This window comes from Cygnus olor, chromosome 2, assembly GCF_009769625.2.
Source record: "Cygnus olor isolate bCygOlo1 chromosome 2, bCygOlo1.pri.v2, whole genome shotgun sequence".
Taxonomy (NCBI): Eukaryota; Metazoa; Chordata; class Aves; order Anseriformes; family Anatidae; genus Cygnus; species Cygnus olor.
This window is the reverse complement of record NC_049170.1, coordinates 80,673,106-80,700,554: the sequence shown is the minus strand read 5'-3', so window position 1 is coordinate 80,700,554 and position 27,449 is coordinate 80,673,106. Positions and strand designations below refer to the sequence as shown.

General features: G+C 42.0%; 2 protein-coding genes and 1 long non-coding RNA gene across 6 annotated transcripts in view; 1 reads left to right on the top strand and 2 right to left on the bottom strand.

The window, feature by feature from the left end:
- LOC121065257 (serpin B12-like) overlaps positions 1–8,597 on the bottom strand; it is a 12,163-nt gene extending 3,566 nt beyond the window's left edge. The window contains exons 1-5 of one of the 3 annotated variants that reach the window (XM_040547967.1): positions 7,546–8,597; positions 2,655–2,840; positions 1,486–1,602; positions 989–1,120; positions 145–262 (exon numbers count right to left, since the gene is read on the bottom strand). In XM_040547967.1, coding sequence (XP_040403901.1) covers positions 145–262; positions 989–1,120; positions 1,486–1,602; positions 2,655–2,840; positions 7,546–7,860 — 868 coding nt within the window. In that variant the 5' untranslated portion in view covers positions 7,861–8,597. Of the gene's footprint in view, positions 1–144; positions 263–988; positions 1,121–1,217; positions 1,340–1,485; positions 1,603–2,654; positions 2,841–3,893; positions 5,968–7,545 lie in introns of those variants that run through there. The other 2 variants (XM_040547968.1, XM_040547969.1) reach the window with 2 other exon arrangements.
- LOC121065259 lies at positions 1,116–17,091 on the top strand. The gene is made up of 4 exons (XR_005816962.1): positions 1,116–1,288; positions 1,378–1,388; positions 9,313–9,315; positions 17,081–17,091. It is a non-coding gene; the product is annotated as an uncharacterized LOC121065259 (long non-coding RNA).
- SERPINB5 (serpin family B member 5) lies at positions 11,621–27,449 on the bottom strand. Of its 2 annotated transcripts, none has more exons than XM_040547971.1 (7): positions 26,551–27,449; positions 20,847–21,021; positions 18,325–18,462; positions 17,198–17,315; positions 15,971–16,113; positions 14,336–14,503; positions 11,621–13,069 (listed from the first exon to the last, which is right to left on the bottom strand). In XM_040547971.1, exons 2-7 carry the CDS (start codon positions 21,018–21,020, stop codon positions 12,677–12,679), a joined length of 1,134 nt encoding a protein of 377 aa, XP_040403905.1. In that variant the 5' UTR covers position 21,021; positions 26,551–27,449; the 3' UTR covers positions 11,621–12,676. The 2 variants fall into 2 exon arrangements, with proteins under 2 accessions (XP_040403905.1, XP_040403904.1); XM_040547970.1 differs by lacking the exon at positions 26,551–27,449 and adding an exon at positions 21,314–21,626.

The window sequence follows — 27,449 nt, the reverse complement described above, 5'->3', positions numbered from 1 at the left end:
CCTTCCATTGGAAAGAAGACAGCACCATTAATCACTTATTTCTGTTTACATAAGTGTATCTTTCCCTTTGCACTAAGCTCAGCTGCGGAGTTTTGACTCTGCACAGACGTTGATAGCATAGCTTTTGGTTTTGCTTTGTTTTACCTTGTGTCTTATTTTCAACCCAAGCATTAATTTTTAGTATGGCTGCTTCAAGATCCCTTTGAAAGTCCACTGTTTGCAGCTCTGCTCCATACAGTTTCTTACTGCACATTAGATATTTCTGTAAAACAAAATAAAAGTTAGTCAAATCTGTTCAGCATTTTTTCCATTTCCAAACAAATGAATGATTCAGAACTATTTTAGAAATGGTGCCAGTCTTGTTGACTCCATACAACAAAATTTTGCTTTGGAAACATCAATTATCAAAAGTTAATTCAGAAAATCTTTGAAGAAGAGATAATTATTCTAATGCATAGGCAAAAAAATGCCAATAGATACAAAGAAAGCCACAAGAAGTCTTCCCATGCAAAACTGCATATCTGAGGTCCAGAAAAATAAATAAATAAATAAATAAAGTGCAAGATGTGTTGTTTGATGCTCAGTAACCAAATCATTCAGCAGAAAACAACAACAAAAAACAGCAAAGCAAAGATATAAAGGGCTAGATATCCCATAAGCAGCTTGCGGATAGCTTGAATAGGCCATTTTTGGCCATGGTCATACCTCTGGCTGAGGGTAGACATATGTCAAAGGTGAAAAGCCTCCTGCTCTATTTTTTTGCTCTACAGCCATTGATATCCACAGGCTGATTTTTTTATTTTATTTTTTAAACAGAAGCCTTGCAAGCTGACACTCTTGTCTCTTCCTTCCCCAACAGCCTTAAGAGGCACAGCTCCAAAAGAACGTCAGGTGCTCAAAAATACGCATGAGGGAGCAACAGTGAGGCTTATGGTTACAGGGAAGCTGGCGGTCAGGCCACAGCAGTCATGAGATGTAGGTAACTTACCTGCTTCAGTTCGAATTTTTCTTGTATAAAGAGATTGCTGGCCAGGCTTAACACGTAGCTTTTGCCAAGGTTTTGTAGTTGTAGAAGCAGTGCATGGAATGCTTCGTGGTTAAGATTCCCATCTGTGTTACACTAGGAATATTTCAAACACAGTAATTGTAAGGATTCCTCAATATAGCTTTGGTTGTTAATTTGCATCCTAGTTAGGTTATATTATAGGGCTAATTACCGTTATGTCGATTTTTAAATCCAGCTAAGCTATAGTCAACTAATCTAAACTTTGAAGCCTGATCCTCCTTTGTCTGGAGGCTTTGGTATTGACTTCATAGAAGGCCTGGCCCGCAAGAAGGTAACGCCATGTGTCAGGCGTTTCCGAGCGGATCAGACAGACTTTCTGCGTGTGATCTTGACTCCCTCCAGTGGAAGTCTGTGGTGCTTTATATCTAGTTACCATGAAGTGAAGAAAAGGCTCCTGTGCTACGCATCCCAGGACTTACCTGGGAGGAGAGGGAAGACCGTCCTTCCTGGCTTCGTTCTGGCTTGTTTTCCGGGGCTGCACTCTCAAGCTCAGATCCAAGGCCCGTTCTTCCCGCAGCACTGCTGAAGTGGAGCACCTAAAATTGAAGAGGCCAAATTAAGGCAATTGTAACTGGGATAAATGCATTTTCCTTGTTTGAAAGATTCGCTGTGCTGTCATGGATAAATGGTGTTTTATGAAAGATGTTTTCTCAGCTTCAGTCAGGCTGAAAAGACAGACTTGAAATTGTCCATTTATTCATGTTAAATTCACATCTCTGTTAGTGAACCAACAAATTTAGTCCCCAAAATGCTACTGTCCTCCACCTCAAAATGTTTATGTGTGGTTTGCATTTTTAATGCTACAGTTACCTAAAATTTCAAAACGAAAAATCGCCTCAGGCAGAGAGACAAAGATGCTTTGCTTTGCACACAAAACTGGCCTATTACAATCATTTATAATCTTTTCATCAGCTTAGGAAATGTATCAAAACCATAGTGCTCTTGATGGAAACTGGACCTTGTTTCTACTGTGCAAATATCTCACTGAAAAATTTCCAGATACTTCTCCATAATAATAATGTTGCAGTGTACAAAGTAAAGTTTGTTTTTTTTTTTTTTTTTTTTTTTTTTTTTTTATGAGGAATACTGGATCATTGATACATGATCATTGTACAAATACATTGATTTCCTATACATTTAAGCAGAAGTTTCTGGGAACCTCATAAGGAGGACACGTCTCCCTTGGCCGCAGGTGACCCAGCAGTCAGACTGTGCCTGCCTGCCTGCACACACACTTCCAGGGATCTCAGAGCAACCACAAGAGAAAGCACCTGTCCGAAATTTTGAAACCAAGGTTGACATTCTGGCAGCAGGCTGGGGAAAGACCAGAGTGCCCTGCTGTGGTGTACCAACTCCCTGCATTCAGCTCTTGCCCCACATCCCTGAATTTGCACAGGAGCATGCAGCAACTCATACAGGCAGATGGCAGGGATCGTGGCACTCCAAGCACGGCTCTGAAGACAGCACCTGAGCCTGTGTTCATGCTTGTTTCCTAAGCGCACGTTGTGCTTAAGAAAATGCCCAGCGTTTCCATTAAGGGAACAGCAAGCTATGTGGAAGCATCTCAGAGCGTTTCATTGGTACTTACTTTTTCTATCTGAGCGGCAGTGTTGTTTCTTGTCCCTAGATGGATCAGGGCAAGGGCGATAGAGATGCTTGTTGGAGAGAAAAGGATGTTTTGGCCTTCTGTTGTTTTGTTGAATTTATCATAGAGATCAAGGCAAAACTCAGTAATTGGTCTGGAAATGGAGCTCATTGTGAAGCCAGCAGCTGACTGGGAACAAAAAAAAAAAAAAAAAAGGAGAAATGTAATGCACTTGTTGCTTAGCTAGATCACACTGCAAAGCATCTGTCTGCCCTAGGACCATCCCATAGCTGATTGCCAAATAACAGAAGTTTGATACATTCTGAAACAACAGTCTTTGCACACATCTGCCAGTCTATGCTCACATGGACACAGCAGGGTCTGGGAAAGGGACCCACAGTTAGAAAGGACTGTTTTTCTCTCTTAACCCACGGTGCATCTTATTTCTTCTGTAAGAGAGAGGTTGTGGTATTGAAATCAGTCAGCTGTGGATTTTCCTTCTGCAGACTGGTTTGATGTATACAGTTCTATCAACTCTTTCCTCTTGTAACAACAAATGATTAGTGACAGATTAAGGTGACAGAAATTATCCAGGCATATAACCATGTCTTGTTACCTGAGCTGCAGTATGACAGATTCAAACAACAGATTTATAAAAATAAAATTGCTGTGAATTAAAAGTTTTCATATATGAAGAGGGGTCCTTAGCAGCTATGGAGACTATACTACATATGGAAACATGAACAGTTTGCAATACACTTTTTCTGTCCCCATGGATTTGCCAGGAACCACAGATTCAGAAGGATAAGTGACGGAACTTTCCAAACTCAGCAAGAGCTCAGCAGCCCCAAAAAACAGTCTGTGAGTTCCTGTTCAATTACATGACAAGATCTGTGCCACATTTTTCTCTTGTACTAGAAGTACAACTGTCTGATACCTTTCCCATACCTCATTTATATTAAATCCACTCTGTTAAGAACAATTTGGGACCAAGTTCCAGCTTGGTCCTTGCAAGCAGGAAGCTATCTGAAAAAACAAGGGTTTTAGAAAGCCCTTACTAGTCCTTTAGGGAAAGAACTGTAAAGCTGTTGTGTGGATACCAGTGGGAGCACACAAGCTTTTCTCAAAATATTATACAAAAATAAAAAAAAAAAAAAAGAACCACATCAGTTTTAGAGTCCAGCAAGTGATATTCTGGACAGCACACCAGAAAAATATGAAAAGCAAAGCATATACTCATGCTTGTTTGCAGACGCAGAGATAAGTAGTTGTGGCCTGTGTTCCAGAAAGATACGTTATTTAGGGGAAAATACCCAGCCAGAGTATGGAGAGAAAGCCCTCATGTCTCCCACAACGCAGGCCTGGCTGGCTTTAGCTTTCAGCCTGCTTTGGGACAAGCTGGGGCTGGGTCCACAGCAAGCTGCCAGAGCTCCTCTCAGCTGCAAAGGTGGGTGAGCGCACAGCCAGCTGATTGTGCCCACCGCCCGCAGAAAGCCATGGCACAGCAGGCGCTCCTTCTCAGTCCTGTGCCAAGGATGCAGACCGCACGCTGACTCTCCCTCAGTCATGAGCCAGACACAGACTTTGCATGAGAAGCCGGGGCTCAGGCACTAGGAGAAGTTACCGGGGTGTAACAAGTCGCTGTGGCTCACCAGAGTTGCAGCAATTGTCTGCGCAAACCATCTTAGCTCGCAGCAAGTGCCAGACAATGGGAATGAACTCAGCCCCTAAGAAAACAGGCTTAGCCTCAGACGGATTGCTGCGGTGGCTTGGAAGAGCTGAAAAGTCAAGTTGCTGAATATGTTGAAGGTGCCACGTGTAGCAAATGCAGATGTTTCTTTCTTTTACCTAGCTTGAAAAGCACAGCGATAATAAACACTTCTCCATGTTTCTGACTGGTGCTCTGTGGAAGGAACCTGTGATGTTGAAATAAAAAGTTCACGTTTCATACTGAGACATTTGGTTTACCCTGAAGTCCAGAAGTGTTTTGTATAGACACCTAATACAAATGGGCAAAACAGAGGAGAAACACTAAACAGATACTCTGAACAAGAAAATTAAGGATGAGTTATATCTCATTAAGTCTGAAAACAGCTGTTGTAGAACACTAGCTCTGCTGTTTGTTGCCTTGGATGAAATGCTGTTTTCATTTTCCTTTTAACAGCATAGTCATCTTACCACAAGAAAAAGGCATTGCAGCAATAATATCTCTTTTCTTCCACCTTCATTAACTATTACCTGTAACCTTCTGAAAACAAAACTCAGCATTTCTTTGGTGTTTAAGTCTGCATTGCTCCACCTTCAGAGCCAGTGAAAGATCTAAAATGGACCTGTGAAAATGTTTACTGTGAATGTAGGTCATGATGCATACTGTAGGTGTGTCCAGACCTCAGGAGGAGTCAAGAAGACAACAAGAGTTAATGAACTTCCTCAGCAGGAGGGAGGCACCTCCACCCCACCCCACAGGGAGAGCACTGACTGCCAAGCACAGAGGGAGAGCCTAAGAGCTGGAAACAGGTTTTAAAAGCAAGTATCTGGCACACAGAGGTGTCTGTCTGTTCGTTTAGAAAGAGCAGCAGACTATCATGAGAGTGATGTCCAGGGACAAACGTTACAGCCAACTGCACAGCTTTGAGCTGTGAACTAGTTGCCAACACAACAGTGGAGGGAGCTGGGGTGTGGGCTGGAGGAGGTGCTTTCTTACTAGAGAACTTTCCTAATGTAAATTTGGGGAGGGTGCACTTTTACATCATTAAGCCGTGCAAATAGTCTGTGTAATCATTCAGTCAGTGAGAGCTTTGGAGCTACCACGAGGACAGTGGAGTTTGGAGAACACCTAAGTGTTGGACAGCTGATGGAAATGTTACCCTGAAAAGCTCTTGGAGTAGGAAGGAGAGAAAATGTAAGATCAAAAGAAGCGTTCCAGGAAAATCATAGCTGCCATTCTGCAGAAAGTGTTTGCACAGAACAATAGCGATGGTGCAGAGACAGCAAGCAGGGCTGCTGCTTTACAGCTGATGAAGGGAGATGCTTTGCATGATGGCTCATTAGCGTTAACATAGTCCAGCAGATGGAAATTGCTGGCGCTGTTATACGTCACAAGAAGCTACCCAGGAAAAGAGCCTCTGTCTGAAGAAACAACCATACACCAGAAAGGTGTGTGTAAAGGTGATAAAACTTCTTCCATGGCTCTGAAACGGAGAACAGTCCTTTTCTACAGCTATTCACACTCTGTTCTCTCTTTAGAGTTTGTTTTAAGCTAAGGGTAGATGAAATCAAGAAAAAAAATCCTCAAAGAATAAAAATCTGTGCTCAAAACTGTCATAATTATAGGTGTATTAGATTATATTATGCAGTCAACAGGAGGAGGCAGTAAATAAGGTGTGGATGCTAGAAGAGTGGTAGCCAGTTTTTTTTAAGGTAATTCTGTATTTAATACAAGGTAAAGAAAGAGGGAACCTGTTTTCCCTGGTGCTGCATGATAATTCCCATTGCGTGCTTATTTACTCTGCCTCCCATGAAGGTGCTTTAATGCACATTTATTTCTCATAAGCAAAGGAAGAGAGAATTGGCAGAAATGACGTGTCTATCCTAGAAAAGGAGAACATGAGAGAGAATACAGACTCCTCACATGCAAAATCTATGATTGGTAGAAGTTACTTTCTAATTTTTCATGACCATTCATACAAAAATTTTTCCAAGTGTATCTCTGCTCATTTGGGGTTAAAGGGACAAACAACTCATAAGAAAAATGAAATTTCGTATGATACAGAAATTCTAATCATCCCCATGCAACACAAAACATTACCAAAGTAATATGCTTTAAATAATAAACCAACACATTTCAGCAAAAAATAGCTTTTTAAGGGAAATGTTACCAAGTCCATTTTCCAAACATCTTAGCCCATAACACTGCTGCTTTTGTACCTGAAAGGGCTTTTTTCTGGCTGCTCCTATTATTTTACGTCTGTACCTCCAGGATATATCTTTTTTACTTCTTTCTAGGCCAATTATTCCTGCATAAGCAGCCGTGGATGTACGTTGGCCTGTTATGGGCCGTACAGTGGCAAGCTGTTTGCTATGCCTGTGTGCAGTTGCATAGGCTTCTCAGCTTGCTTTTAAACACCACCGCCAAAGCCAGGAGCGAATATGTTGATAGTGGAGACTAACATCCCCACTACCAAAACACACAAATACTCCACCCTCCCTATTTTATATAGTCATTGTTTAAGGACATAAACAGTCCTGTCAGCAGGGACCAGGGTACAGAGGAAACACCCAAGCACCCAGCCAAAGACTTGCATGCCCTCTCTTGTCTAGTGAACATTTCAAGGCTTTTTCTCGTGCCATAGAAACGTGAGCAAAGAGGGAAAATTCATCTGTTCCTCTTAATTTGCAGGTGAGGTTGCTCAGGTCATCAGTGCCATCACTTTCTGGGAAGCCCATTCCTACCAGAGCGGGTAGGGGTGCTCCGAAACAGCCTGCTCCTCAGCCCTTCTGGAGACCTAGGCAGAAAAGCACCTGCTTCTGGTATAAACCACTTAGCTGATCAGTCCCATGGCAATTATAGCTCTCTGACCAGGCAGAGAGGCCCTGGAGAAATTTTATTTTCAAAAGTCTGTGAAATTTAGGCAGGCAGCTCTAGATTCATAGCTTTGGGAATGTGTTCGTGAATTCCCAGCTACCTCCCACTGAAGACCACCTCCCTTTGTGGTAGCTCTTAAGTCACCTGAATTTTAGCACTGTCTTTTTGCTGCCTCTAACCTGTAAAAGTATCTCCTTCTTTGTCCCATCTGTAAACATTATGCTTACTTTACCAACCTTTAGACTGCTTTGGATCTGCCAAAGAAAAAAAAAATCACAGGTTATTTTTGAAGCAAAAATAATTTTTTACCTTCTTGCCAAAGAGGTTAAATGAAGAGCACGACTGCTGAGATCTGGAGCACGTCCCTGTGAATATCGTATTATAAACTTCTCCCACTCTCTTGTGGGAAAGTTCAGCCTCTAACCAATTGTTGATAAATGCAGCATGTTGTAATTTAATGCAAATGTCATCATGCAGTTTCCTGCAGAAGACCAGGAAACCTATATCTAGCAATATGCTAACAGCACTTCTCTCAAAGCTGCCCAACGAGTTTGGCAGGAGATATCTATGGGCAACATCTCCTGACTGCAGAGCCAAGTCATCTTCAGCTGGCACACTGAGCATTAAAGCTAGAGATCCGTGGCTGTACTGCTGTATATAGTCCCCTGTGAATGTGGTGGGGTCTGGGCTGGACACTGGGATGTGCAGGGTTCGTGCCAGGATTCAGAGAACCGGTGTTTGGAGCTAAGCTCACTGGCAGACATAGAGCACATGAATGGGAAACACGTGAGCTTTGTGTTGCCTGCAGCCATTTCTCTCTCTCAGGTACAGAGCCAGCTTTATGTGTTTGGAAGGATTTTAATTAGAGAGGGGAAGAAGTATTTCCTTGAACTGTAAAAGGAATCCCCAGCCAGGGGGTATTCTTTTAAATCTTTGGAGCTAAGAATGAAAGGTGGCCAGGAGAGGCTGATCACATAGCTTATGTCCCCAGCATGCGGTGAGATGCAAGCAAAGAGATGGGAAGCATGGAGCTGCACAAGTATTTGATCTCTCCTCACCAGCACCACTGAGCTCTGCTGCAACACTGGGTTAGGGCAGCAGGATTCAGGGGTTAAAAGTCCTCTTGGGCTGTACGTGTCGTTGCAACACTGAAATTTTTCTGTCTTTCTCACTTTTTTTCCTATCAAGCATAAAACTGTATTTGGATTCATAAGATATTTGAGGGATCAGATGTTGTGAGGAGAGAAAGGAGAAAGAAGGAAGGTCTCCCAGCCCTGTCTTGCCCTTCCCACACTGTCCTTCCAGGTGCAGGGGTGAAGCTGGACCACTCTGCCTCCAGCCCAGCTCGCACCAGCTTTGCTCCGCCCTGTCTCTCTGCAAGGGCTCAGCCCAGCTGCCAAGGCTCCACAGCCCAACAGAAAAGAAGGATTCATAAATAATGTGAAATATGGTAATAAAATGGGCGTTCTTTTTCTTGTATTATTTTCCTCACTTTTTTTTTTTTGATTCCATTTGCTATGCACTTTGTTTGCTTTTCCATCCTTCATGTTTCTGTAGGGCTTTTTTTTTTTTTTTTTGATCTTCTTGCTCATTTCTTTATCTTTTTTATTTATTTATTTTGAATTTATTTATATTTCTTTCCATATATTGCCTTACCCCTTCTGTTCTCCACATCTCTTATCTTCTTCTGCCTTTATGAGTCCTAGCTATTTTCCAGTGACTATTTTTGAGTATCGTTCACTACTTTCCTTCTTCCAGACTCTGTGCTTTCTCCGTCCCTCTTTTAATAACACTGTTCCTCCACTTGTTGCTTTTATTTACTCTGTGTATTCCCTCAGAACTCCCTTGCCATCCGCTTAACCCCTTTGCCTCAGGACATGTCACCATAGCTGCAAATTCTGTCTTTTCTAAGCCCTTAGGAGTTCGAAACTGCATGGCTTTTCCAGTGAGGCTAATTGTTTGTATGCAGCATTTTTCAAGTTCCAAAACCCACTGCCCTTCTCCATAAACAGTTCCTGCTACCACAACACATTAAAACGTATTGGCTCTCTTCTACAAAACGCTGGGAGCAGGAAGTGAGTAATGACTGTACAGCCGAACAAGTGGTGAGGTGACTAGACACATAACACTGCAGTTTGCAACTGCCTGCAAAAGCCAGCTGTGGCTTGCTTTTTTCCATCAGGCCAGCCACCCATCATTGGATAGCAATGCTGTGTTGAAAGGTGAGGTGGAGTAACTTGGCAGTCTGAGCAAGCCCTCACTTATGTTCACTTTCTCCATTGTAGCCAACGCCTTCCAGCACGTAAGCATTTCTATACACAAGCTCCCACACACGTTTTCCCATGTCCTCCCATGCAATTTCTTGCCCATGGCCCAGAGGCCAGAATGGGCAGAACTGAACAATACTCCGTAATGGCATTTCTCACATCAGCAGGAGCCCTTCTGATACCTCTCCCTCACATGCGGCAAGATAAATAGGTTTTACATTGGGACTTCTAAATGTCCACAGGACGGGAAGTGTCTAGGAAACAGGACTGGCACACTTGAGTGCAGTTTCTAAATAGAACAAGGATTACTGCGTAGCTCTCCTTTTTGGCTATACAGGGTCAAGTACACTAAAAGCATGAGGCTTCAGGGGCTCATGAACACAGATCATCACAACTCTACCTGCAACTGCACTTTCTGGCCCACCATGGGCTATTTGGCCTTAGTTTGTGCCGTAGCTGATCTGGTCACCATCTATGCTTGGCTTCTTAAGACTACGCTGTGGTGCAAGCCTAACATCTTATCTGAACTCATTTACTAGGCATTGGCATATTATATAGTATTAACAAAGCATGATTAAACATTACTCTAGGCCCGTTTGGGCCTGCTAGTAGGAAATAAGAAATATGGCAAAATGTAGAGAGAAGAAGCAGAAGTGGAAAATGAACCAGAGCTTTTCACGACCAGTAAATGGGTTTGCCTTCTGTAGGCTAAGATAGCTTCTTATCTGAAATATCTGCTTGCCTTGCATAGGCTGGGATACCTTGGCATTAGTCAGGAGCTGAAGAAAGATAGGCCGCACCTTGAGGCAGCGCTCCTGCGTGCTTTCATGGGATAGCCCTTCCTGGCAAAGGCATCGACAAGGAGGTCCCTGAGAAGATGTGCTTACGTAAATGTGTGTGGATGCAGTAAGCGATCTGATCAGCTGTTAAACAGAGTACGAGCTGCATTGAATGAAGACTGGCTCCCGCACTGGAATATTTTCGGAATCTGGAAAGGCTGAGAGAGTGATATCTGGGCTTTTCTCCTTCAGGAAATCTCATCCAGGCAGAAAAAGAGGGATGGGGAGATCTGCCAGAGGTTTTCATCAGTCTCGCAATAGTAGCAGTAAGTGGGATACAGCCTGCTGGATACCTGGAACTACTAGACCACAAGTCACTGTCCGAATACAGACAAACTGTACAGATGGCAGGCAAGTAGTCCACCTTACCTACATACAGACTGCCTGTGAAACTGCTAGTCAGCTGCTGTCAACCCCATGCATGATGCCCTGACCTATGGGAGAATCAGTAGACACCACAGTGATGACAACTCTACATAACTCCAATCCCACCCTCTAAAACAGATCAGACTATGATGGAGCATATAAAACATTTTCCAGACACTCAGTTAGCACTGAAGCTATTGAGCTAGTAAAGATCTTTGCAAGCAATTCCCTCTTAGACAGAATGGACTGAAAACTAATTGTTATGTATTGCGTTCTTCCTCTGATTTCTATCCATGTTTTGGAACACTTGATAAACATCAGTGAAGACCCCCAGATGTCTGCATGGACTCACCTCCCATTGTTTTTGGTGGGAGTTAGTCCCCTCAATATCTTCAAAGATATGGGTCAATGACTCCAGTTAACCCTCTGATATTAAAATATGTTAGATCCCATTAAAGGCCCGCAGGAAGCAAACTGGTGAAAGCACTTAATCATTGTCACTAAAGGCTACTCATGGTTTGGTAAGGTCAAACAGCAAACAGAACTCTCTCCAAATTCATAATAGCCACTGTGCTGCTCTCTGGTGAGAGAATAGAGGAATATGTACTAGAGGTTGCATGTTCCCATTTAGAAATCTCTTTCTAGTTTCTTTCAAAATTGAAGAACCAAGAGGAATACTCAGTTAAAATGACCCCTTTTTGAGGATACGTAATTGAATTCACTATATATTTTGACCAGCTAGCAACATAATCTTTACTGTGAGCTATTATCATGTGGTCCAAAAGGGCAATTCAGACACAGATTTAGTTTTCTTTTTTTATTATCTAAGCAAGTCTGTTCATTTCAGTTCCTATCACCTATTGAAGGTCAAGAGTGAATGACAACAGACTGACACTGGAGGTACTGCAGACATTTGACACAGGTTTTGTAGTGCTTTATTCTGAACAGTGGTTAGGTAAATCAGTACTGAACATATGCAGCAGGAAGTCTTTAGATAGAAATGAAATCTAATTACCATGATTTCATATGGAATTTGTAGACTGGTAATTACCGTGTTAATCTCACTCAAGTCGATGTCCTTGTTTCTTGTACCTCTGAGGTTAAGTAATTGTGTGGAGACTCCTTTAATGCTGAATCCAGAACTAGAACTGACAAATAATCTGTGCCTGAAAAGTGTGGCACTTCTAGTATTAATCCATCCGATTTCTATGATAGAATTGCATAACTTTCTTTTTCTCAGGATATATGTAACAGGGCTCCTCTTAGCTGCAGTGAACTAGTCCCCTCTGCCATGTCTGAAGGAGAATGAATGAAAAAGTCCCACAAAGTAGAGTCCAAACTCCCCAGCCTATGAACTGATGTAGCTCATGCAGAAGAGTGTTCTAGGTGTATATTCTCATTGCCTCTTGCATCCATAGGTGCAGCTGCTGTTTCACAGATGTGATCTCTGGTGCTAGCTGCACTGCTTCACTGTACGTTAGCAGGGTCCAGCAGGGCACCCTGGACCACCAGACTGTAGCCAGGTACAAGAGGAGGGCTATCGCACCACGTGTCCATGTTTTCCCCTTTTCGGCAGTAGGAATCCACAGAGTGTGGGTCTCAAGGGAGAGTGGAATGAAGCTCTTCCTCCCAGAGCCCCTCCCAACTCTCTGTCTTTCAAAAATAGGCTCTCAGTTCACTTTGTTTTGAGAGAAAGATGTCATGGAGGAACAAAATATACTTGTGGCTGAGGCTGGGATACTTGGTAACATATCATGTGTTCTCCACAGTGGGAATCCTTCAGCTTAAGGGGATGAAGCAAAAAGAGAGAAACGAGTTGTGCTGCATATGTAGAGTACATAGTATTACCCTGCTGATATATGAACCTCTTAGATTTCCTTTCAAAGGTGATAGTCAGGACGCCAAGCTTTACAGGAACATGCATCACCATAAATGTAATTGTGCTTTTTCATAATTAAAATGCCCTCCTTAAGGGGAACAGAATCTGCCTGAAAGAATCACGTTGCGAGTTTTGTTGTGCCTGAACAAAAAGATAAACGGATGGTCAGCTTTGAATTCATCTTTGTGTTGCAGAATCCGATATCCTGGTACCTCTAGAGACTCACCACCTTGTTCATTTACTTCTAAGGAGACTTTGTGGATGATCTTTGACAAAACCACACCTTTGGTCTCGCACATCTCAGAGAAATCTGATGCACTCTCATTAAAGACATTTGTCATGCCCAGGCTTTCCAGAAGTGGCTTCAGGTCGTAATCACCTTCCACGCTAAATTTTGGAAGAAATACATTCACTTTGGTGTTGGCCATCATGCTGGGATTGGTCCACTGTAATAGTGTCTCGGGGGTGAGTGCCTTTTCCAGCTGAAGACATAAAGGAACAAAAGAAATTAATATGCAGTCTAAGGAAAATGAGAACAAAAAGACCATTCCTGAACTCACCACTCACACACACACACACACACACACACACACACAAAAAAGACCAAAAGGCAACTTTTGCTTTTGAATTCACAATGGTAGCATTCAGGATTATTTTATACTCGTAGTTATATTGTTGTAAATATGATTTAATTCATAGGATAGGCTTCCAGAACAACTCTATTGAATGTGCCCCTTACAAACTTTTGCTATGCAATCATCTCAACGACCACATGAAGGAATCCAAGACAATCCCTACCCAGGTTACACACAGCAGACTGGCAGATCCAAAAGTCTCAGTTTATGACCCTATAGAGTAATGAAATTGCTGGTATTTGGGACAGAAAATGACTCCAAATACAGAGCCTGCTCTTGATCTATGATGCTGCTGACTGAACAATTTTTAAAGCTGGGGAAAGAGGAGGCAGAATTTGGGGCCAAAACAAATTGCTATCAGGAAAGGACTCGCTTGGATTTTAAAACATGCATATTCTGTAATTTATTCCTATATATGAAAGTATCTTACAGCTCTAAGGACAGATTCCTCCTGCCTTGAAAATGTATGGACACTTGCAGCAAATTACAAACGAGACCTGCGCAATCATCTGTCTTGCTCCTTAAACTTTGAAGAGAGGTGAAAATATGTTCTATAATATTTACAGAGAAATGATAAATGAAATATTTTTTCTTTAGGAAATGACTTATTTTCTTTCAAATTTGTTGTGCAATTGTAATTCAAAGGCCTCTATTAAAGACACCTCTGCTCAAACTAAAATTTAGAAAAGTGTAAGGTCTTAGTAAAATAAATCACTGATACATGACAGCTGAAAAAAATGAGGACAGCGGAATAAATAAAGACAGCACTACTGAATACCTAGTAAATATGACTTTAAGCACTGTAAGAGCAAAAATCTTAAAATGCAAATTAAATCTTTAGGCCAGATTTTCAAGGAATCTGTATTTACTTAAAGTTCATCGTGTGCACCTTCTGTACTTTATACTGTCTTCTGTGCATACTCTACCTAAAACAAAGCCTTTGTCATGGCCTCATACTTGTCCAAAGCAGAAATTACGATATTACAAATATGATAAGGAAAAAAGCAGAATGAGAAGGTAAATTCTGAGGAAACTTAGTTTTGGTTTCCTTCTACATAGCTTTTTTTTTTCTTTTTTTACAAGCATTATATCAATACTGTTTTTTACTCTCACCTGTTCCAAGCCAGTTGTCTCATCTTCAATGTCTTTGGGCAGCAGAATGAGCATGCTTATATGTTTGTTAAGGCACGGAAGTTCAAGAATCGCAACATTTAATTCTTTTACATAGCCCAGGCAAAAAGTAGCTTCCAGATTCATCATTTGCACTGGTTTAGTTTCAGTCTGCAAAACACAGAGGAGACAATCTAGCACTCCTTTTAATTCATAGAGAAGACTGTGACAGAGGAAAGTTTGCAAGCTTGCATGGAAGAGGTACATTGAATCACCATCAAGAAATTTGTTGACTTTCATAAGTAATGATATCAGCTTTATGAAACCCTTCCAGTACAAGCTGCTGGCTCTTTAAAGGTGACAGCTTTCCAAAGCAAAGTGGAACAGAATTCTGCTTAACACAACAACAACATATTGGGGATGTGCCTTAAAAGAGAAATTTACCTAATATCAGTGGCCTTCCTGCCTGTTTCACTGAAAGCTACAAATTACGCTGCCTACAGGGTACCAAGCAGTGGGCACATCTTAACAGTGAAGGTCAAGCTGTTCAATACACGTAATTGATATTTTTGTTTAGGGGCTGAAACACAATAAGAAGAAATTTCAGGCTTACCTAAAGCCAAATGCCTTTGTTTTCCGTGAATGAAATAAACCAAAAGAAAACAAAAACAAAACTTTATTTCACAAGGAAGATTTACAAACTGTTCTGTTCATCTGAAAACTCTTTTTAAAATTCAAATTCAGTAGAAAAAATGTTAAAATCTTTTAGAAAAAAAAAAAAAGATGCTTTTACACTTTAAAAATTTATTGTTAATTTTGTCATCTGAAAAACTTTTTTGGTTAAAGCTGTTGTCTGATGTGGAAACATGAATGTTTTCAGTGAAACTGAAACTCTAACTCTTCTCATGCACATATATATATATTATCGGAACACTCTCTTTATCTCATAAAAGTTGTCCAGTTTTATATCCTGGTTTCAAGCTGCCTAATCACAATGTTCATCACTGATCACAGATTCCCGAACGCAAGAGCCCCATGTGCTGCACTCATTCAGCCCCAAGCAGGGCTGATATGCAGAGGGCTGTGGTCCTGAGCCTGACTGGAAAGAGGGAAGTTGATGAGGATCCATCCCTGTAGAGGTGGGCACAAAGCCACACACCTAAGGGGTGCACTCAAGAAGGCCCATGCTGTGTGTAGATGTTTCACTAACTCTGTGACCATGAGAAATGCAACATTTTGTGCTTTTCCCCTGATAGTCTGGGGTTGCATCATCTGGTACAGGCTACAGGCTCTTGGGAGCATCTACCTGTGAGAACGTGCATCTTTTTGTTGCAGGCAATGGCTGCTTCTGATCGCTTGTACTCAGCAGCTGTTGTCTAAATGCACTAACAGGATGGTCTGTTTTCACATTAAGCCTTTGAAAGATGGATGTGAAAGCATCAGCAAAATTTTAAACCAACATGACTAGAAAACTGGTTTAGCTACTCTTACAACATCCTATAGGTTTTGATAGAAAGTCTAAGAATGCCATGGTAATAATCAACATTTCTCATTTTCTCTTGCTGGGATTTCCTTAGCTCAAGGTTGGCAAACATTCATTTGAGTGGAAATGGTAGTCTTTATTTTTTCGGAACATACCTTGTTGACTTTAAAAGGACATTCTTTGATCTCTGCTTCTGGGAACTTCTTCATCCAGTTTGTGACAAAATAAGCTGCATTAACTAGGAGGATCTGAGTCTGGTCACTTACACTATCCTCATTCAAAATATTCTCCATCTTGCCTGTGAACATGTTTAAGCTGGTTGTTAATACAATACATTATCAACATATCAGTTGCTTCGCCTGAATATGAAAATAGTTTACTGAATTAAATTATTTATGTACTGCACCTCACAGATAAGAATTTTAATCTAAACAGAAATCCCAAAAAGAAGCACCGAGTCCTCCCACTGCAGCTGAATGCATAAAATGGAATTTGGGATCAAAACAGATCTTCCAAATTATATTTTTTTCTTGGCTTATATGGCATGGAATCAAAAATATGTCTACTGCTTTTGTTTAGTACTTTAAAGAAGGTACTGAATTTTCAGTGAAATTCAACAGATGTAAACAACAAAGCATCTGTCATTTGGAGAGCAAGACTTGAAGGGAAGTTCCAGATTAGATTCTACTCATTTCTGGAGTGACATGTGAGAATAAAATAACCTGAATAACAAAAAATACTGTTCTGATTACAGTTCATAACCAAATACTGCTATGGATTTCAAAAAAGAGTATGCACTTCTTCTCTTCCTCGCTCTGTTTTGGGTCTTTTCAAACACTGACATAAGAGACGCTGAATTTGGAGCACTGGGGATGCAAGTCTTCATTGATTCATGAATTGCACAGGCAGTGCAGCGTACTTCCCCATGGCCACCTGTGCCAGTTTGGGATGGACCAGAAGTGGCTCACACACCTATGTTTTCATTTTTGCACCACACGAGGGCAATAGGCAGCAACCACCCCTGGAGCTACCTGCAAACAGGCTGTGCACAGGCATTGGTGTCAGATGTTTGCAAAGGTCCACAGCCAGGAGCCGTTGTTGTCCCAAACTGTCCTGCTGAAGTAACATATGAGCAGCAGCTTTGCCCAAAGCTAATGCAACTTCCGTCTCACATTTTTGCCTTCAGAAATGCTGCAGCAGTAAAGTTAATGATTTCAAAACATGCTAACATGGCTAATCCTCATTAATCCAAATAATAGGTGTAGTCCCACTGCTTTCACTATATATTTATTTCTAAAAGCATTAGTCAAGAGATGTCACAAGGATAAGGATCTCTTTCTTCAAAGAGGTAAGCAGCATCCCTGAGGTTAAGCCATACTCACCATCAGTTAGCTCTGAGAGAGATTTGTTGATCTTCTGTCGGGTTTCCTCAGTTTTTTCTTTGAACTCCACTAGTTCCAGCTCAGATGGAAAAGGCCTCTTTGTAGAGTTGACAAAGTCCTGAAAGAGACGAGGTATCAAAGCCAACCTTGGTTAAATGCTGTTTATTCAACAGCTCTTTACACAGCCCGCGACATCAGCATCCCGAGCTTCACCACAGGGTAGCTGGAGAGTTTATTAGAAAGGACACCTAGTGAACAACAGCGGGTGACAACCAGGATGCACAGATGCATCCAGCAGATCGCTCCCAAGATTGTCTTCAGTCCAGTGGCATTACAGCAGCTGCTAAAGTAACTTTGATACTGCAGGAGAGAGCACGATGCCCAAGTTTGAAAGGACAGGCCGAGATAAAGGCCACAGGCTGCTCACATTGCGCCTGTCCTTGTCAGATGAGACATTTATTGCAGTGGATGGGAATTGACCTTTGCTGTAGCAGGGACTGAAGGACAGGCAATCTGATTATAGAATCATTTAAGCAGGTTGTGAGTTTCCTGAAACATCTCTTTTAGGCTGAAGTCACCCTTGCTTGGGGCCTACTCAACTCTGAGAAAACAAACACAACATTCTTCTCAGTTGTTTGCAAGGTTCTTAAGTTATAAGGTCAAATAACACCTTCACCACTTGTGTTGTTTCAGTAGCCAGTCTTCTGCCTCCTCGGATAGATTAAGAAAACTACAGTTTATGCAGTAATTACTTGGGTGTGTGAAGTAGACACACACTTGCACCATCACCTTCTTTTTAAACTCCTTTTCAGTCATACTTGCAATGCAAAGACCTTGATGTGGCATAGAAGTTATATTGCATTCAAAACCTACTGCGCCTACTGACCTAAAGCATATTAATGAAAGAATTGCAAGTGTGGTAATAGTTGCGTAGCTTGAAGTCAAGCAGCTCACTCACCCTCCTACAAACTTTTATGGTAGCAGAGAATATTATGTTGTTCATCATCTGAGTTTAGTAAAGTAACAGACAAAAGTGAGATAATTTATTTTGAATAAGATTGAAGCCTGACACCATAGTGCCTCAACACGTTGGCCAAGCAATTCAAGTTCTTTTCTGCAGTACTTACTGTGGTAGGACTGAGAGACTTGTCTACAAAGAGCCGTTTGACCATTTTCAGTGCAAAGAAAGAGCTGAGCTTGGAAACATCTGAAGTTACTGTTTGAAACCCAAAAGAAACATCTTTGACATCTTGTAAATGGAGCACCTGTTAATGAACATAATAAAATACTGAGCATCTTTCTTTTTGTCATCTAAACATTCCTAACAGCTTGGCAATGAGCAATGCCAGTTTGTGACCAGAGCTGTGGCTTTTTGTATTTAAGCGAACAACACAGGCTTCTCACTGTTATTTATTACTCAATAACCATTCACTTAGTTGACGTCCTCACAATATCTAAAAACTTGAACCTACCAAAGCTTTAACCAAACATGCTTCTCTCCTGCCACCAGTCCAAAGAAATCCATAGAGCTGTTCATGCTAGCAATGTGACTTAGTTGATCAAACAACTGCAGTGTGGAGTCATAATGTTTTCACCAAACCCACATTCCTGTCCAAAACTCTGGAGGTTATAGGCCAGACAAATAAGGGTCCCAGTTAGTCTCCTTTCTCGAAGTAGATGACCCCTTTAAAAAATGCTCACCAGATCACCAGGTTTTCCAATTGCTGTGACTACCACATGACATCACATGATATTTCAGCAAAAAAAAATGATCAGATATCTCTGTGTGTGTTGGCAGACAGAAAATGAGCTGGAGGTGGGGCTGCTGACCCACACTTGGCCACCCGCCAGCTCCTGGGGATCGCAGGGACAGCTCTAGGAAGCTGTGGGATGACCTAAAACTCTCTGCTTTCAGGTGCCTGCTTGTTGCAAGGTCCTCGATGGTGGCTGTGCCTTGGCCACCCCTCAGTGTCCTCTCCTCACCTGGCTCATGGGAGCAGAAGGAAGTAAGTTCCCAAGCACACAGCAACAGCCAAACTCCACAATCGTTTTCTCATAAATGACTTTCTAATTTTATTTCCCTCTCCTCCAACACTTTTGTTTCTTCATATGTTACGTGCAGAAAGCCTTTGAGTCTGGTAACTATGTTTGGGGAGACACCTCCGCTACTGCAACTTGTCTGCCTGGCAAAGCTTTTAGCACAAGTTTGTTCACTGATATTCCAGAGTAAGACTGCCAATCTCACTGCTTCTGTATCTAGTGCTTAAAACCCAAACATAAGCTCAGGGACAGGCAGAAGCTAGAATACACATGGAAAATAGAAGGTAATACATTAAAAATAAAATAAAATAAAATAAAATAAAAGCATAAAATTAAATAACATAACATAATATAAAATGCATGTTCTCATCTGTATCTGTAGTCAGCACTTTTTATATACCACTTGAGAAATGTGAAACATAAGTGTGCTTGTGTAACAGAATGGCGTTTGTGGACATGGATAGTAAGTTATTACAGGATGGTTCAAAGCAAATTGCAGACACAAGTGAAAATGAAATTAAGCAAAGGTTAATATTTTGAACTCTCCCATTAGAAAGACAGTGCTTGAATTTTGAAATGGTGAGAAAGATGTGGGCTGTCATTAAATTAAAAACTAGAAAAGAAAAAAAAAATCTAGAGTTCTTTTTTAATGTCTTAAAAAAAAAAAAAAAAAGGAAAAATCTGCAGTACCCAGAGATCTCTGCAGGTCTATTGCTGTGCAGCTGTGCAAATAGGACAAGGCTCATTGTAATCTGTGGGATGAGAGGGGGCACAGGAGGCTGCGCTCAGGCTAGGTGCCATCAGTGAATGAGAAAGCACAGGGAGGAATTCCTAAAGGAGGGAAAATGTATTCAAATATGTAGAACGTCCCTCAGAGCCAGGTGATAATCAGAGTATAAACGCACGCTGAATTTGCTTCTCATTCACCTCTGGCTAACTGCGCAGTCTGTGGGCACCCTCACTGGGATAGAAAGAAGCTATGTAAATCCCAGCTCTCGCAGAGGCAGCCGTGCAGTCTCCCCATGCCACAGGGCGACCTCGATCAAGTGATTGCCTCATCACCATGATGCTGCTTCATCATGTTGTAAACCCCTTGAGCACCACAAGCTGCTTGCAAGGCAAAACACGGCTTAAGTTGTGCCTTCTTCGACTGTGTTAGCTTCCTCTTAGCTGTGTGGCGGGACAAAGGGGAAATGTCACAGACAGGGCAGCTAGGAATGCTTGGCAATGGCAAAATTATTTCTGATTCTGTTAAGCTTAAGCGTTCCTGAATAATCACAAAACAATTGTCCAGAAAATGCAGTGATCTTGGCAGTGACCTGCAGCCACAATCAATAATGTGTTGAAAGGAGTCAGGGCTTTAACACAACTCTTGAGGACTCTGCCATGTCCCTTTCCACCTTGTACATGCCTGAGAAAGCCTTTCTCTTTACTCCAGTGATTTTCAACCTTTTTGGTTGTGTAGGCCCATGTGGTGTGGAACCATTCAGGAATTTCAAGCGGACAGTTTGCAGCCTGTTTCTGTACAACAGTAGCAAGAATCAAAAAGAAAGCAGTCTCCAACAGACGCATAATTTTGCAGCCACAGAGCGGGATGCCAATGTCTCACCTGTTTCATCTGGTCTGCAGTGTCACCTTTCGTAGCTTTATACGCCAGAGCCAGGGACGTTGAGGTACACAGGGGGGCAAAAATAATATTGGCTGTTTTGTCCTTCTCACATAGCTTTTTGAACATGTCAACTGCAAAGGCAGTGTTTGCTAGTTGCAGAGCATCCATCGTCATCCTGAAACAGAAAAGGACAATGATGACTCACAGAGTCAGCTCCTGCTGGCCAGGTCACTGGTTTCCTTGCTGAAGGAGGTTGGACACCAGTATGGGGATGGGGCAGCTCGAACCTACAGGGAGAATTAAAAACAGCCTGACCAAGCCCGCCCAGCTTCAGCAGCTCCTGAGGAGCAGGGAAAGTCTCATCCATGATGAACTGAGGTAATGCAAGTGCTTCAGTAAAAGCTGTCACCATCAAGTGACAGCTGGCAATGCCACGTGTTATGTGGAGCCAGTATTACCAGACGCACCTGGTTAGGGTGACCCACGCACATAGAGTCCAATTGGATCGCATATGAATTTAATCTGTTTTTAATTGATACTCTTAAAATGTGCCGACCTACAAGGTACTTTGCCTATGCTCTGGGCTCCCCTGGCACACAAGCAGGCCTTTAATAGTCTTTCTTAATAGTCATAATCTTTCCTGTCTCTTGCTTCATGGCTAATTGTTCATTAAGCTTTAGCTTTGGTACATGTCCTTCCTCCAAGGGATGATTCCCCATTCTCCCTAGCCTTGCTAGAAGTCTCCAGAAAGCTGTCTGGTCCTGTAGGATGAGATTGTCCCAGAAACTTAAGGGATTTGGCCTCCTACACAAATACTGCTGTGTGCCCACTCATCACTTAAAATGTTTTAACTGCAAATATTTTCCTAGCATTTCTTAGTAACTGCAATTGCCACAGGGCTGTTCGCTGATCTGTGCAGGCAGGAATGGAAAGGGTGGTGCCCAAGGGACAGTCATAGTAGTCCATGTTCTGGCAAAGCCACGAAGTATTCCCATCTTCCAGACTGCTTTCAGATATCTGACATCGTACTTTGGTGTAAGCCCATATATGTAGATTCAAGCTAACAAGTTAACCACAGAATTTCAGTCAATATCATTTCTGGCTTTAGACCGGCAAGTACACAGATGATGACTCCATTGGCTTAGTGAGTTTGACAGTATCCTGCCCCCAATATCATGTGTCCCTAAAGAAAGGTAATCTGATAAATTGGTGTTAAACAGCTTTGTCAAAGCTACTGAAAGGACAGGAAGGAAAAGGAAAAGACAAATGCTGGGTAATGCTTCAAAAGAGCAAAGATTTCACAAGGAATCCAAAAGATGTCTTCAGCATTTGCTCTCTCCAGGAAAAATGGTAAAACATTGGAATTAATATGGCACAGAAGGATGATTTAGAAAGTTGTGTTCTTATCTAAACACGTAGATATGCTCACATTTCAGAGTCTGACACTGAAGATCTAGGGATTCAGTTTTATCCAACTATGAACAGGAAAGTCAGTTATTTCTTTGTAGCATTACCTTGGTAGGAGGTTTACTGATCTTTTGAGAAACACCTTAAGGTCAGGGATTTCTCTCAAATGACTGACTACTTAATACTGCAGTTTCAAACATTTACTTACCTAGATCATATCATTTGCTTCCTAGGCAGGAAAGATCTCACCGAATGAAAGCAGTGAGGTATGAGAAGACAGAAATGGGAAAAGGGGACATATGGGCAGGAAACTGTCTCCATAAGATACCTTTTCTGACCAGTCACTCTCGTTCCTGTTTGGAGTGGCATTCTGAATGAGAAAAATCTCCTATTTAGGTGCACGTGTCATACTACCCAAACTTTGCTGAATATTTGACATTATTGTACAGAGAAGTTGTAGCAGTTTTGGTAGTTGACAGCAGTGACTTCTGAAATAATCTCTGGTATCTATAAATTTTTATGGAAATAACAGAACATGTTAGTATTTGCCTGCAACATAGTACAGAAAACTTTGATTAGAAAACTTCTTTTACAAAATGAATGTCTTTATTTTTATTTTAATTATTTTTTTATGCATATATTCTATCTATTTGGTAAAGTTTCTAGTTTATTTGCGGCTAAAAGTTCCTGTACAAAAGGTTATTGAAGTGCACCGCACAACCTAATTAAGTGACAAAAAGATACTGGCATAACACCAAGGCTTTTTAAATCCATGTTTGCAGAGTGCACTTACCCAGCACTGCACTCTCACAAAGTGCTCTGATTGTTGGTATTAGCAACAAACTATTTGCTAATCCCGTCCCACTGTGAAGAAAGTAATTCTTGACGAGGGAAAACACTAAATATATATCACTGAAGAAAGTTCTCCCCACACAAAGATGAGGAGGAGGACGCTCTGCAACACATAGAGGTTTTGCAGGGACCCTACTATGAGGCTTTTCATTCAGAAAGGGTCTGTTCATCTTTCAGGAGCCTGGCAGCATCTAGAGCTGCTTCTTAATGAGAGATTATCCATGTGAGATTCCATTTTACAGTGTCAGCAGCCATCAAGAGGGTATCAGAGTGAGGTTTGGGAAACGTGTCTCAGAGACTTTATGGGTGTAAAATAGAGAACTAAGTGCCATCCCAGCACTGAAAGCAGCCATCTCATTCCCATAGTCACAACTTCTCACACATAAAAGCAACTAATTACCAGAAAAGTCAAGCTTGCTAGAAACTATGGGCTCAGCACATACCCTAAAGGAGGAGAGAGCTTTGGGCAGAATAATGTCAAAAGACAGGCTAAAACAAATATGAAGGCCTGGGACTGGTGCTGAGGGAGTCACTTGGAAGAGGGGCAAAGGAATAAATAGAAAATCATCCTTTGAAATGCCTTTCTGCACTTGCTCATCACAGATATGCACCTTTGTGTCTCCGTATGTCTTAAACTCCCTTGGATAGTCTGTATCTTTCATTTTTCCCCATTAACTCCACCTTTTTAAGGACCCACAAAGGGCCATGAGTACACAATCCATACATACACATTCTCTGTCTCCTTCTCTCTCTCTCTTTCTCTTCACCCTCCCTCCTCAACCTCAGGTAAGAATTGAAGAACTGGGGCAAGTACTAACTTCCCAGGCACTTCTTACTGAGAAGACATTGGAAAATTACGCAAGGAACCAGGAATGTGTCATTCGACATCTACCACTCTCGTGAAGACAAACAATGCAGAGTTTCACAACGCAGAGTGATGCGTGCAATTTACCTGAGAAATATTTTGTTTGCTAGTGGGGTAGAATATCATTCTTTAGTGGTGACTGGACTGATACTATTCTATTTTGGCTCCCAGATCTTCCTTGCAGACTAAGAAAAAATACGCAATCGTAATCACTTTGAGCACTGCACGTTCCTTTCTCACTTCATGTTACAAATGCAATTCCGCCATTCTAACATTAACATTTTCAGTTATATTGGCAAATGAGCCTCCTGTGATATTAGAATGTGCATGTGCTACCTGTGTTTCACTCTCTTGTGTTGCAAGAGATTGAGAGTACAGAAATCAAAAGGAAATCTTGAAAAATTAAATGACACTCTTTCTTATATGAGAGAAAAGCTGTACAAGGACTTAGGACCGCATCTCTTCTGTCCTCATTGGTAACTCCAATACTGCTCAAGCTGGATCATTTTCTACAAAGTTTCTATGCTCCTTTTCAGTGAGGAAAGGCAGAGGTATCCCATGGTGAAGCTCTTGTTCACCCAGTAACTGCTGATAATCTCAAAGCTTCTGTTGTGCTGAGTGAAACTATTCCTGGTAGCAAAGTGGCAAGGCTCTCCATTTTACCATTCCTTTCTTTTAGCAGTACTACACATTCAGGGGATTTTGGTGGAAAAAAAATCTCAGTTTCACACTTATGCTTGAATAAGGGCTGGATAGCAAAGAATAATCTCTATCTCACCATCTTTTTTAAATGCACCTAGTCAGTCTTTTTTTTTTTTAATGCTCCATTTATTAATGATGCATGATATTTAGGAGCTCATGACACTCATATTCTTGGAAGAAATTTACTGTGTTAAATATTACAAAATCCTGAATCTCTTTAAAGACCTGTGCGTCCCAAGCCGTGTTAGTGTGGCCATTAAAGCAAGTTCCAGTCAGGTGAGAAGGGCTGAGGCTCCCATCGAGAGGAAAGCCCATTAGCTGCCCAATGAGCAGTCCCAGAAACCAGACACAGCTTCTGAGTCAGTAATCACAGGGAACCCTCACACAGGGAGGAGTCAAAAAAATTGGAGATGAAATTTTCAGAAGGCCTGCTGCATGGATTCTGCCCGAGTCCCTCCTTTCCCAGGAAAGCGGTATGTCAGCGTTTTGACAGAGGCCCGCGGCACTGTGGCACCTTCTAAGCACAGGTAGCCTGTGATCCACCCAGCTTTGCTTAAAACTGTGATGAGGCCACGGCGTTAGAGAAATACACTCAGATACAGAAGGGAGCTGAAAGGCTCTAGAACCAGCTTGGAAAAAAAAAATTGTCTAGAGAAAAAGGCTTTGTTTACTATTTGCTTACTAAGAGAAAAGCTAAATATAGCTTATCTTCAAAAAAAATAATCAGGAGAGTAGCAATGCCTGTGTGGGAACCTGACAAGTCACGTCAGCTATATGGTAGGCACAATCTGATAAAGCAGCACAAGTACTTATTTTATTCTTGTCTCGGTTAAAGAGTCCCTGCAGGAGAGCGCGCCCGTGGCAGACGGAGAGTGAGAAGTGGTGGATGTGCAGTGCAGGGCTGGTCTCGGGGCTGTGCACGGGAGGATAAATGATGTGAAACAACCCGAAGGTGAGGCACTCACCCTCGAAACCTGCTCTTTCAACATTTAATATGACCCCACTTCAGCTCTTGCTCAGAAAACACAAAACGTAAATGATCTAAAAGACTCCGGTGACTCTTTTCCTTCTACTTGTACACAAATGACAACTCTCCACTGGGCAGGCTACCCAGCTATGTAACAAGGATGTGATTTCCTCCGAACAGACGTTTCTTTGAGGAGCACAAAATGCCAGACTGATGCTTTACTTCAGTGGGATCAGAGCATCCATAGTGTTGTGGAAAAAGCACTGTCAGCAACACAGCCGGGAAAGACACGCCAAGAATTAAAGAGAGAAACAAGCCACCACAGTATGCTTTGTTGTGCCTCAACAGCCAGTGAATTCTTCAAATTGAATGGTCACACTGAAGATGAATTGGTAATTAGTAGACTTAAGCTCCTGTCCTTCACTTTAAACAAGTGAGGATTAGTCACTTGATTAATAAGTCAAAGCAAACAGAGCAGAGCATGCACACCCCTGCAGAAAACGAGAGGAATATTCCTTTGTAAATTTCCAAAACAGCCTAGGTTCTACTTAGAGACATGGAGCATTTTCACGGCATCTTATACGACCTGATTTTTCTGAAACAGGAACAGCCTTTTGCAATGGACAACAGGAGATGCACATACTCTAATAATTCCTAATGTCTCTGCAGTCTCACCTGCCAGAGACCCTACTCACCATTTGCAATGAATCTTTCCACGGAGAAGAAATGTAGCTTGACAAATACAGCAACGTTGGGATGAAACCAAAATGTTTTAATTCCACCTTCAATTTCACATGCTATCTTTTTGAATGAGCTTCCTTCTCCTGCTCCCTCTACGCGACTATGTTTCACGTTAGCAATTAGTTAGGCATCAATTTTGGCATCAGAGGAAGAAAAAGCGCTGTACTTACTTTTCAAGGGTATAATCCTGGTAATCAATGAAATGGGTACAGCACGAAGAACTAGCAACCTGTAGTGAAACGTTGCCGAGCAGAAGACTCTGTTAGCTTGCCTGCTCGCTGTCACCACTCCCACTTTCCCAACCGTAATTGCGCACACACACTACCTCTTACTCTCGCTTTCTTTCTTCTTTTTTTTTTTCCCCCTTAATCATTCTTCATTGGAGGAGCAATATGATTCACACCAGAGTTGTCTTTGCCTGCCCAGCTACTGAGCAAACAACATGCTCCGGCAGGAAACAGCAGCCTCGGCATGTTGCCTTCAGCAAGTGCCCTGCAAAAGGCACCAGACAAGAAGGAGTGAAGGCTCCGAAAGAGAAGGTAGAACGATGGAGCAACTGAAAGACCTTCTGAGTAAAACCAGTGCTCTGGGTTACACTGGGATTGTCGCTATCTGTACAAAATTTTAATTGTGAAAAAGGCACTGAGGGAAGGCAAAAAAAAAGTGTACTAGTGCATGGCTGGGCACCTTGTCTACGTGTGCACTAAGACAGTGCCTTAATGTTGTCTTTGTCTCTGCACAGGAGCAGACATCCCTGCTCAGTTTGCTGTCCCGCTGCTTGCTGTCCCCAGAGGTGGGAGGAAAAAGAAAGCCATGGCTCCTTTCCATCACTTCCAGGGCCCTGCATGCCTCTAGAGCACTAGTATGCTACAAAAAAAAAAAAAAATAGTTGAGCTTGCTTTCAAGTTTGCCATGCTGGCATGCCCAGCTGCCCAAATGAAAAGGCTAGGAAACCAAAGGATGTGTTTTTTCTGACATCGTGCCTCCTTGGTGTCAGTGGCAATGGGGAGCTGTTATCTCCTGGAACAACACATTCCTGTTTTGTTGTGGACATGAATCTCACCACGCC